The following is a 12,982-nucleotide window of genomic DNA, read 5'->3' on the forward strand; positions in this document are numbered from 1 at the left end:
AACTGCTCAGCCATTACAGGTATTAAGGCTGTGTGCTCTCACAAAGAAACATGTCGCTTTGTTTTCCCCCCGGGAGCCAGCTTTTATTATCTGATAAATAGAGACATGCTGGAACATGATGCTTATCTACAGACTGTTGTAATGCTGTGATGTGTGCCAGAGATAGGCCATTCATTTCAGCTAATGGATGTCTAATTCAAGTCCTTTAATGGGATGTCAAAGATTTCTGACACATGCATTTGGACATATTGAAATTTGTACGTGCTGATAGTGAACACTCTGGTCAAAGGATGTAGATAAATCCAAGTGATAAGTATCTTTTTATAAGACTTTGAATTTTCTCAGGCTTTACAATTGCAGTGCACATAAAATTGCAGTTTGAATCAGACTAAAGAAAAAGACCAATACTTCTCTGAATGGAGTCCATGCTGCTCTGTTGCCCCCCTGTGGAGGCTTCAACGACCTACATACCAGCACACTCCTGAAATGTCTGTATTCACATTTTCAACACTTCTGATTACATAACCTTTATTTAATCAGGCAATCTCTAATTAATCTTCTCATTAATGACAATTTTTTTTCTTCATCCAGATATGAAACGTCCCAAGAGCCCCGACTGGCTGGACGGCAGCCCTGCCCGCAAGAATCAGGAGGGGCAGGAGGAGGAAGAAGAGGAGGAGGAGGATGAAGAGGAGAGGAAGGTGGGGGCAGGATACAGGGCCAAACGGGAGCGACGTCAGAGCAGCGGCAGCGGCAGCAGTGCCACTATGTGCCAGGTGTGCAACATACAGCTCAACTCCAGCGCCCAGGCCCAGATCCACTACAGGGGGAAGACGCACCAGAGGCGGCTGCGCCGACTCGCAAAGGCTGTCAGCACAGGTAGGGACGCACTGACTTTATTTATTTCAATGATCTGAAACTAAACTTGAAACTTCAGTTTCAACTTTGTTTCCTTAAGTGAAAGTTTGCCTCAGACATGAACATAAAACATAGTAAATACATAAATCATACTACAAAACATGTTAAATATGTTGAAACTCACATAAGACAATGAACATCAGTGTCTGCATAACATACATGGATAAGCAGCCCAACAAACACCTGCTGCCGGTCGCTACGAGAGCAAAAAGTTTACTGTTGATTATAAGTAAAGCTGTGATTTATGAGCTGTTGATAAGAAGGGGATAGACAACATAACAGATGAAACTAGCAAAACAATCGCTCTGCAGTGAGTAAAGGAGTTAGTGAAGTTCATAATGTTCAGGTTTTGCCGAGCATGTCAGAGGGAGGTGTTCACTCAGCTCTGTGGTGGTTAGTTCTTACTGTTATGGTATCCATGAACTATCATGCTTTTAACTCTGATGATTTTTGAGGCTGTGGTTTGTCATGCTGTTTTATCCTGTGCCACAAGAGTGTTTCGTGTTAAGATGGAAACAAATAAGAATATACTCTATGTGAGCTTCAGCAGACAATCTCATTTCTTATAAGTCACTTTAATGAGGTCAGACAGTCCCAGCATGAATGTACCTTTCCCTCAGGGCGTTTCCTCACATTTTGACTCGTCAAAGGAGGGAAAACAACAGGTGTCAGTAATCAAATGAGTGATGGCTCCATTACATCCGTCACAGTGGGCCATGCCAGTGAGACATCAGGCACAACACCAGAGCCCTGGAAGTGGAGCACCTAAATGGGACAGAGCCGCCATTTATGTTATTAATTACACCTGTGTTATTCATCTGATGACAAGTTAAGTGTCTGCTGTGAAAAGGATGTAGTGATGGTGTATTACTCTCAAATCCTGACAATTTAACACTTATTACTAGAGTGGAACAACCCTCACCACTTCTGACTGAAAGACTCATAACTTAATATTTGCTTGGGCACACTACAAACTCTACAAAACACACTTTAATCACCAACTCAGAACAAAAACAGAACATTATGAGCTTCTGTTCACAAGAGGTAGAAATAGATACTACCTTGGTATACTACTCTCCTGCTTCTTGATATCAAGAAAATGTATTTTTATATATCAAATACTAGGTCTTGGCTTTTACATTGCCTTAGAAGATTTTACAACCTAATGCTACATAAAAACAGGAAAAAATAAAAGGACATCACTCCCTGTCAGAAAAGTTCTGCATTTATTCTGCAAGTACTGCAAATACAGGCTTTCCAGCAGGAGTTGTGCTGTTTTCTGGCAAAAAAAAAAAGAAGAAAAGTAAAGAAATAGTTTCAGTCTTCACTCAGCAGAGACATAACACACCTTGTTTAGTCAGATGTTTATTTATTTTGACTTGTGGCGTTTTCTCTCAGGCGTGATCTTGTAAACGTTCACATCTGCAAACCATGAGGAGGTGTTATGCATTCAGAATATATTTGCTACTCCAGAAGACAGACCCCTCGCCGTTTCCAAGCATTTTCTGCACACCTGTTCCGACGAGGGGGCCATTAATCACCCTCACTCACCGCCACCTGTGTCACTCTGCCGCGCTGACCAGTTTGATCAGTCAGCATTCAGGGAAAAAAAGAGCCTCTAATCTACAACTGGCCAATAAGATGGCACTTTTTTAATATTGATTTATGAGGCTGTCTCTCTCTGTAGGCTTACCACACATATTTAGCTGTTCCAGTCTAACTCGATGCATGAAATTAAATTAATACTATATCCAATGTTTAATTTCTCCCCTATTTCAACCTCATTTTGTTATCATCAGAAAGTTATTGACTTTTTTGTGTCAGATAATAGGCTTTGAAGATCATCATTCATACTTAAAAGTCTGAGACTGATCCAGAACAAAAGGAGAACATTGGTGTATGTGTTTGTGCATGGTCTCCATTTGTTCATATACTTTTTGGAAATCTGGGTCAGGGGTCGACTGTCTGGCTTTCTGGTGCAGAAACAGACACCTGTGAGAATGTCACTCCCTCTCTAGCAAGAAATTAGTCTATATTAGAGGATGCACATGTCTGAAATCAACCCCCCCCATCCACTCCAATTCACACGTCTGAGCCGCCACTGATTGCATGACTGCACGTCTTCAACCTTACACATTAAACACAACTTACTGCTATATGCACTCATCGGTTTAAGAGGGTGTGTGTTTGCACTTTTGTACTTTTGTCCCTGTGGGAACATGTTTTAAACCTGCAAAGTAAGGATAAATTTGCAAAGCAATTTCATTTAGTCTTCCTTCTTTTTTCTTTTTTTTCTTTTGTGACATTTTCTGATTTAAAACTCATATGTGTTTTTTAGAGAAAACATTATTACATGTAAAAGCAGGAAAAGCGCAGGTGTAAATAATAAGATAAGTGATGGCTGAATCCCACTTAGCTGCTTCAGTTTCAGGGTCCTGGTGCTGTGCATGCTGGCTCACTGTCACACTGTCAAGGCTTTCAACTGAAACAGAGCCATTGTTAATGTTACTATTAAACCTTTGTTTTTCCTGCTATTACAAGTAGAAATGTCTGCTGTGAAAAACACCCATTGAGTTCGAAGGTTAAAATTTGAGAATGCCTTTTTTTAATAAAGCAGAGATTTTGGCTTGTCATAGCAGGAAAAGCACAGGTGTAATTCATAATTGATTACTGGGACACCTGTTGGTACTAAGCAATTGTTACTAAAATTTGTTTCACTCGTGTATTTCCTTCTATGACAAATCAAAATGTCACCTTAAAAATAGTACTGTTGAGTTTAATGTTAATATCAGAAAGCGAACTTTAATATTAAGCCTGAAACAATTAATCAAATAGTTGATGGCACTTTGTCAAAAACTTCAGATTTAAGTCATTTAAAAATACATTTTTTATGGTTATTCCTGGTTCTAGGAACTCTAATATGGACTAATACTTTTCTTCTTTTCTGTTTGCTGTCACTGTAAATCTAACATCTAATATTTTTGGGTCTTGGTCTGTTGGACAAACAACATTTTATTGACTGAATAGTTAACCATATAAACCAAAATAATCTGTGAATTATTTACATTATTAATCGAAAGTAATCGTTAGTTGTTGCCCTAGTTAATATTACATTTTGTAACTGGGACATACTGTACTGTATATTTGTTGACCTCTGTGTGTACTACTAATTGTCTCGGTATATAGTAGTTTTTGCAGTTAGTACAAAATATAATATTGATATACTTAAAGTACCTGGAGCCAAAGTTGACAAATGGAAATCAAAATGGGTTTAATTACTATTTGTTTTGTTCCATTTTTTGTTTTTGTTTGTTTGTTTGTTTGTTTGTTTTATCTGTGAGTAGCTACTCCACTTTCTTTGTGCGATACACCGTGGGGAAAACAGTGTTCATCAGGTTTTTATTGTGCATACGTATGTAGTGTGTATGTAGCTGACAGGAGATTTTTGCAATGTGTAAAACGACATCAGTGTCTTACAGTGCCATGACAAACTGAGAAAGTGTGTATGGTTTTTTTGAATGTGACCTCCATTTTGCTCCAGTTTGCTGGCAAGACAGCAGGGAGCAGTTTGTTCTCTCAGATGAAATGCTGCCCTTACTGACACATCTCTCTAAAACAAGAGTCAGATTGTGTTGGAAATTCTTCCACACTGTAATGTTGATATACAGCATTTAGACACCTGTAATTAACACCACTGCAACTGTTTTAAAATGTATTTGTTGCACAAAAAGTTGTTTATTGTGCATCATTTTTCATAATGTACACTTCCCAAGATTAGACGTGTACGTCAACAACATCAGCACTGACAGAGTTTAAACACCTCCTGCGGGCCACAATGTCAGAGCCATCTCGTCCACTAATTGATAGTTGGGATGAGACTCAGTCATGGGCAGCTTGTGTCGGTCCCTCGGGGTGAAGAGCCTCTCGTTTCCCCACACAGGGCACAGAGTGATTTCACACCTGCCATGTTAGAACTGGTTAAATGAACCCTACAGGATTTGACCCCTTTTGTTTGGGTTGTTGTGAAATTGACAATACTGCAGCCAAATTGAGCAGCACAGCAAACAACTGCCTGGCCCTAAAATTAGCCATGAAATGGTTTATTTGAAGAAAAACTCCGACTAGACCTCAGACAGGAAAATAATTGTACTTTTGAAGACACACTGTCAGTAATCCCGTCATATTAAGGGCTCCAAATAATTATTTTTTCATCAGTAAGTAAGTGATGTTCTTCGTTCTATAAAATAATGAAAATAATGAGAAATGTCTATGAAAATAGTCCAGAAATCCAAAAGGATATCTTCAAATGTCCTGTGTTGTTCAGTTTAATATCGCGTAAGACAAAAAAGTTTGATAAAGAGTAATCAACTATCAAAATAGTGGCAGGGTAATATTCTGTTGATTAATTAGTTGATTAACAAATTAGTTATTTACATCAGAATAACTGTATTTTGTAGTATAATATTAATACAGTCTAAGAAGTCATATGTATGATTAATCACTCACATTAAACGGTATCGGAAATAATCATCTATAAGACTTAAATCTAATTGTGGAAAAACCAAGGAAAAAACACTGTGGTTAAGTAAACTGTAGTGATCATTTTGTAAAAATGACTCATCACAGGATTCAACTGGTAGAAAATAGCAGCCACATATATCTTCGGTTAAACCTTGTAAACAAATAGGAAGGAAAGTTCCTACATAAAAATCCACCCAAATGCCAGGTTTTATACAGTGTCTCAAACAGTTTTCTCCCTGTTTCCTATTTCACAGTAGAAAGGAGAAAAGGAGGACGGGCCAAGTCAATTAAGGTGACTGTTGGTATAAGGCAGACTGTGCTGCGATGAAACCAGCCTAATAATACCCATTCCCTTCCCACAGCTGAACTAACATTCCCTTTATTTAGCTTCATGAAGTGATTGCTCAAATGAAAATAGGGTGGGGTGGTTCTCGCTGGGGGCCTTTTTTGAAAAGAGAACGGAGCAAAGCACTTTCCACTTCCTACATGCCACACTAAACTTCAGGACCACTACACAGTCATTCCACTTCAGGGGTTATGCTTTTCTAAATTACGGTACGATGTGTGTTTGTGTCATGTGTGTAGACTTCTAAGAAGTGATTTTTATGTGTGTATGCTGCACACACAAAAATAGATAGAACAGGAAATGGACATTTATGTATGAAACATGCATTTTACCAGAGATTTACAAGCACATAGTGGGTCCCAGGTGTGAACAGCATTTAAGGGCAATTTGCATGATTCAGTTTGAATTGAAGATACAACCCCCTCTCAGACATACACCATTTAATCTAAAGGTAATTTAATATGTCAATCTCATGTCTTTTAATAAGGCCTTTAATGTAAAAGACATGTTGTAATATTTCCATATCACTCACAATGGCACAAGTCAGAGCTGAATGCCTTCAGATTAACATAAAGGCTGCAGCAGCACATGGTCAAACATACACACACACAGAGAAATGTAATAAATGTATAAGATCATCTCATAAGAATAATTGTATTCTCTCAATCATCATCTCTAAAATTAGTTTAATAAACTAGGAAACGAGTCCGGTCTATACAAAAATCAGTCTATAAAAAATATTTTCCTCTGGTGGTACAACCTGAGCAGAAGTGGTTAAAAAGAAAACCCTCATAAAATCACAGTACTAAGCAGACCAGCACTCTCTTCCGTTATTTTCAATGTCCATCTGTGTGGACGAACGAATGACTATCTAGCTTCACATACAACATCTGAGCAAAGTCCCAATTTAACGTCCTGTCATTCAATGCTTTTGCAGAATTTCACTCTGTAACATTTAAGTATGAAACTGGTGTGAAAATGTATCTAAAGGTTCGCTGTGAGAAGTGGGGGGGGGGGGGGGGGGGGGGGGGAGCGTCTCTTGTGCTGACGATGGTCATTAAGACCTCAACAGTCACTCACTTTGACGTGTGGTCCCTTCTGACATGGCATTCATTCATTTGAACAACTATGGCACCATGATGTGACCTTACAAGAAGCTAAAATGCTCCTGCGGCTCTTTTCTTATTTATGCTTTTCAACCAGCAGAATCAACGGGGTGCAAGTACCTTTCATTTATCTACAGGAGCATTCGGGGACAGGACAGTCCTAGGAACAAAGAAACATTTTATATAGGAGAGATTTTCTTTTGTCTAACGTTATCTCCGTCCCGTTGTTTCCTTCTGGAGATTCTGCTTCTTCCAACCTCCAAACTGTCCTCAGCGTCATTGTTGTTAGACAGTTTTTTGTTGTTGACAAACATTATTAATGTCCCTTATATTTGCAGCTCTATGTGCCCGATATGGAGCAACAGTAAGGGAAATTACATTTGTTGAGTTTGTCCTTAAGACTGCTCTTCTTCCCAGACATGTTGCTGTTTTACATGGGTACTTTGGGAGTACTATTGCCTGAAAGGATAAAGTCAGGGAAAAAAATGTCTCTTGTGCACAGTTGATGCCACAGATTACATGAAAGACTGTAACATGATCGTGTGAGAGATTACTCTGCCAGATGTGCACTGATATTGTTTTTGAGGCAGGTGCGCAGTCAATCCCTCTGGCCAGAGGTGAGTATACATCATATACTGTGTCATGTACCATTGCACCTCCAAAAGTTTCAGATTAACCTAATGTGACTGTACTTGGATTACCAGTCTTCTTTGATTAGATTTTTCAAAGTAAGACTGTTCAAACATCCCAAAATCTGAAAAATAATGTCATTTCCTGTAACAATTTTCCCTCTGAAAGGTAAAATTACGTCCCTCTTCGTCCTGCAACAAAGCTTCCTCTCACTAATGGAAAATCTAAAAATTTCTGAAATAGAGCTTCACTGCAGACTGAGTGCTTTTCTGAAGGTTTAGTTGTTGCTTCATTTGTATAGCAACATACAGTAGATACACTGTACCACAAAAACAGCCATTAAAAGCACGTGCATGCTGATTATACAGTATATTGTGAGAGCTGTGAAATGGGACATTTATCAGCTGGAGTTTCATGCTGCTTGGCCTCATTTCACATAGCAGAGGCTGCTGAGCAAATTTTTTAAGATGTCACTTGATCTGTCATTAATGATACTTCTGCACAGGCTGAGGGCCTGCAGGAGAGTGTGAGCTGCAGCCGGAGATGCAGAGACAGAAAAGAGAGGGGTGATGGTGGCTTGCTCACCATTTCCCAATTTTTTTTTTTTTTTTTTTTTTTTGACTCAACACCAAAACCCTTAGGGAACGTTGGCATTAAAACATCCGCCTGTTTTACAGTATTCCCAATGGCTGTGTCATCTAAACAGGTCACAAATTACCCAGGGAGCTGTACCTACCTGATTTACACTCAAATTAAGCAAGTAAATAGTTCCTTCTTTGTATTCTCGATGTCAGTGCACTGGGAGAACATGAGTCATTATCCTGCATGTGAAGCAGAGTCACATGAGGAGTCTGTGAATATATTTGAAAACAAACATGAACAACGCTGGATTTAGTGTCACTTTTTGAGATTGGATGTTTGGCAAGAGGAAATTATGATGTATCAGTATGTAGGTTCATTTATTTAGGAAGTGTAGTGACTATAAAAACTATACCTATGTATGCAGTGGTGTTTGATCCTGTTAAAATGCAGAAAAAATGTTTTGGGAGGGGGTTAAAGTAAGTTGAGGCTTTGTAAATCATTTCCCCCTTTCTTTCTATCTCCCAGTCTGTGATTTACATAAGTAACATGGCACATACAGAGTCCATATAGCTAAATGGAGGTATATGCACAGCCATTGTTTAGTAGGCCCACAGTCAGATGAAAGCGTGCTGTGTGGAACCGACATACGACCGCTGTGCTCGAGGCCGTCTCCCTGCTCTTCCATTTGAATGCAGCAGCCTGAAATCAAGTGTAAAACTGTCAGGATTTGTCAGTGTTGTGCTTCCACACCACACTTATTCAAGTGGACAAGGAGCCAGCAAGGAGCACACAGGGCAGACACAAGCTGCGTGTGTGCATGTGTGCGTGTGTGCGTGTGTGTGTGTGTGCGTGTACACACAACACTTGTATGACATTTGAGGCCAGGAGACTGTGTGAATAATTGTGTTTATTTGAAGTGATTATAGCGACTGTGGAATGAATAACAATGCACTGAAGGCCAGCCCTCCCCAGTGGTGCATACAAGCCTCTGTGTTGCCTCCACAAATATCGAGTAATAACATGCTTCTGTGAGTGAGTCAAGTTTTCAGTGAAAATCTTCCTCTTTAACAACTTAAAGCGACGAGCAGTCAGTCTTAAGGTAAATATATAATGTCCATTTTGAAAATTGTTTACCTGAAAGCTGTGATAAGCTGTTAGAAGTATAGACCTTTTAAAGAAAACATGCTCTGTTACTGGTAAAAGTCCTACACTTGAAATATAGCTACTATATATATTTATACTCTCAAAGAGCCATTCTGCATATTGGTTACTTGGAGTAAAATGACTGATGCATCAACATGTGAGCAGCATTTTATTAATTGGTCACTGTCAGGATATTTTGACATTCAGCACTATAATTCTTAGGCCTTTATTATGGGGCTGACAGGAAATGAGGTGAGAGAGACTCAAACCAGGGACGTTATGATTAATGGTCGGCACCATAACCCAGAGTCAACAAGAGCACACCATGTACATTTAATCTTAATCTGCGTTGTATAGTCAAAAGGATGCGCTCTCTCATTTTCTTGTCAAAGACAAAAATTATGTTTATATTCAGTGTTACTCACTAAAATGAATCATGTGTATCCTTAAAGACTAACAAATGAGATGACTGCATTTTTTTCCTCATAAAACATTTACAAAACCAACTTTTGGTCAAAGTTTAAAACCACCATTCTTTACATGCATGTTTCCTAGCTTGCAGTCTTGTTCTCCCCCATCTTTTGTTGCTGTTGATTGGTGGAATAGAGTGAAAAAACTGGCAGGAATATGTAATGCTTCACCTGCATGCACATGTGCGCTCATTGTACGAGACAAACAAAACATGGACCCATTCATAAAAAAAAGCTGCTTTATCATGCTACTACAGCTCAAAAACTCCACAGAATACCTTGAACTAGTCAGAATAGTTGCCAAACTGAATTTCGTGATGTAAAAATGCAATATTTCTATTGGAAATCTAGTGACATACTGAATGTAGTGTAAAAGTTATATATGATATATACGAAGTAAATGTATTATAGTCTATCCGAATTTTTAAACATCTTAGTTATGTGCAACAACTATACGTTAAAACAATGAGTTGTTGTCAAACTGCTACAAAGGCAGGTGTCTTCTTTTCTACTGCTGTATGCAAATAAAAAAGACAACACTGTTAATGTACAAGTAAAACATTTATCCTGAAAACCAAAGCTGGTACATATCAGCTAGAATGAATTTTGTATTGAATATTCTCATCAGATCTTTACCAAGTGCTAATGCAAAGACCATTGCTGTGCATAATACATTGCAACTCAAGGACCCATTCAAGGCATATATGCTTTACAGAGCTGTAAAATGCCTTATTCATCCATAAAATGGCCTATTTGGATCATGGAGGAGTGTGACAGGGCAACACAGAAGCCAGAATCTCAACTCTGCTCTGCCGCATCAACAGAGTAATCATCAAAAGATTAGTCTGGAAAATTAGCAAACTATTAGTTGAACAATAATCTCTCCCACCTGCTCATTAAAACAAACAGTCTGTTAGAGCTACACACTTTTGGCTGCTTAATCTCGAATAGTTTAAATCAGCACTGAGTGGGGAAAACAGCTGTACAATTAATATGCTAAGTTCCCATGATTTCGATTTTTGTAACTCGTTAAAGTGAGTTAACCTTCTACTGCATGAATTATGTTGTTTGTTTTTGGAAGACTGGAGTCTTATGATAAAAAATAAGACTTCGCATAAGAAATATAATATATTTGCATGGCCACAGGCTTTTCTGCTAATACTATCATAAATAGCAAATAGTAATCATTAAGGACTGAGAATGTGTGGTTTCTGTACATTGGCATAAGATGATGCAACAAGTACTTTACCATTTTGTTAAATGTAAATAAACGTGTTGTTATTGCCTAAGCTTAACCATGAAGTGGATATTGTACTGCAAGGTTGTGTATTTTGGCAGAAAACAAATGCACTGAACAATACAGACTTAAATGAACAACATTATATTAATAGAAAATGATTCAGTCGGCATTGGGTTTCCTTCAAAAGGAATTTCCTGTCGCAAATTTGTTGTACCTAATCAAAATTTCTAGGAGACAGGGTTGCCTCTCTACTTCTTCTACCGTCACACCGTATTTGACTATTTACAATTAACCTGTAACCTGTTCTGGTGGCCACAGCGTTCGTGCAGAAGTAGTTACACAGTCACTTGTCTGGCACTGTGGCTCAGCTCCTGCAACATTACAGCCACTTCAGCCCATAATGTGATCGATTGGATAATATAAATATTTATAATTGTGGAGCTGTAAAAGCTTCAGAACACAAAACTGAGCTTTTCTGTAGGAAAACCATAGTATATACAGCTCATATTACTCAGCTGTACTTGGGCTGAACACTAAATGGCTGCTGTTTGATTATGATAGATATTATATCAGTCACACTGAAGTGGTGAAAGAAATAATGACTTTGTACTGTGTGAGTGACTCAGGTATTTTTGACTCAACCTATTGGAAATATGGGCATGAAATAATTGTTATCAGTTATCACAAACACTGAAAACTGCAGAAGTAATCACAACAGTATTTAACCTCAACATATGTCTATCATTTGGTTGTGGATTGGCAGCTTTTAAATGTCTTGCCCTTGTGTCCATGATGTTAATAACTCAGGAGAACAACGCAGCCCGGCTGCATGTTAAGCAGAACACAAACAGATTGATAAATGATACCTATTGTTGTCAAGTAATGCCAGGAAGGAAATTACATTTGAGTGTCCTTAAGGGAGCATGCAGGTGTGAACCCTGAATAGAAAGAAGAAGAAGAAGAAGGGGGAGATGTGGGATGTTGATGTTATACAGAGTGAGTCCTCTGCCAGCTCTGTCTCTCTCTGTCTCTCTCTCTCTCTTTCTCTCTCTCTCTCTCCCTCTCTCTCTCTCTCTCTCTTTCATCCTCTTTCTCACTCACTCTCTTTCGCTCTCTTACATACGCATACACACAGAAGAAGAATACACACTTGCTCTTCAAACACTCTCAGCCTCTTTTTCCGTCTCCGCCGCTTCTCTCTCTCTCTCTCTCTCTCTGTCTCTCTCTCTCTCCCTCTCTCCTCCGTCTCATAAAGGGCATCGTGATCAGCAGAGCATGGGGCTTTTAATTGACGCACACATGTATCGTTCTTTAGCTGTGGCTGTTTGGATCACAGCCAGGATGTGTCACTGTGACTGAGGAAAGGACTGCCATTTCACTTTAGTTAGAGAGTCAAAGTGAAGGGAAGATAGATACAGTGGAGAGACAGGGAAGGTTATCTGCGAGGCGGCACTTTGTTGGTTTTTGTTCAACTTCTCTGATGGGAGATAAGCTGGCAGGAGAAGCCTAAGTCAAACACTGAAGAAAGCGGCAAGCAGAGGAATCACAAACACGTGGCGATGCTGTTAGGTAAGACTGTTGTTTACTCTTACACTAGTATATACAGTATGTCAGTCCCACTTATTTATGGGAATGCAACAATAGCTTCACAAGTATCAGATTTTCTTTTTCTATCAGGTCTTACTTGTCTTGTGGTGTTTTTGTGGATCCATCTCCCTAAATGCATGTGAGTTCTCCCCTGTCAGTGTGTGTTGTACAACAATGACTTCAGCCTCGTTGCTCAAGGGCAGACTCAGTCTCCTGCCGACCATCTGCCCTCTTTCAGTTCCTCTGCATCCACATTGAGTCCCCGGCCTGTTTGTTTTTCTAATTGACCCCTTTTGATGAAGCCTAGTGTGGAGTTCAGACCGATACAACGCTGTCGTTCCCAGATGTGTCAAGTCATTTTTAAGCCACACAAGAACAGCACTGATATCACTGTGTAGATTGCTGGCAATTATGTCTTTGCCTCCCCAGGGAAATATGC

At 39.1% G+C, this 12,982-nt stretch overlaps 1 protein-coding gene across 1 annotated transcript in view; it reads left to right on the top strand.

The window, feature by feature from the left end:
• The first annotated feature begins 593 nt into the window (after positions 1–593).
• LOC111220351 (zinc finger protein 385C-like) overlaps positions 594–12,982 on the top strand; it is a 40,844-nt gene continuing 28,455 nt past the window's right edge. Inside the window, exon 1 of the mRNA XM_022743414.1 lies at positions 594–879. Within this exon, the coding sequence (XP_022599135.1) occupies positions 594–879 (286 nt within the window). The remainder of the gene's footprint in view (positions 880–12,982) is intronic.

The sequence above is a fragment of the Seriola dumerili genome, unplaced genomic scaffold, assembly GCF_002260705.1.
Source record: "Seriola dumerili isolate Sdu_G_001 unplaced genomic scaffold, Sdu_1.0 BDQW01000068.1, whole genome shotgun sequence".
Classification (NCBI taxonomy): Eukaryota; Metazoa; Chordata; class Actinopteri; order Carangiformes; family Carangidae; genus Seriola; species Seriola dumerili.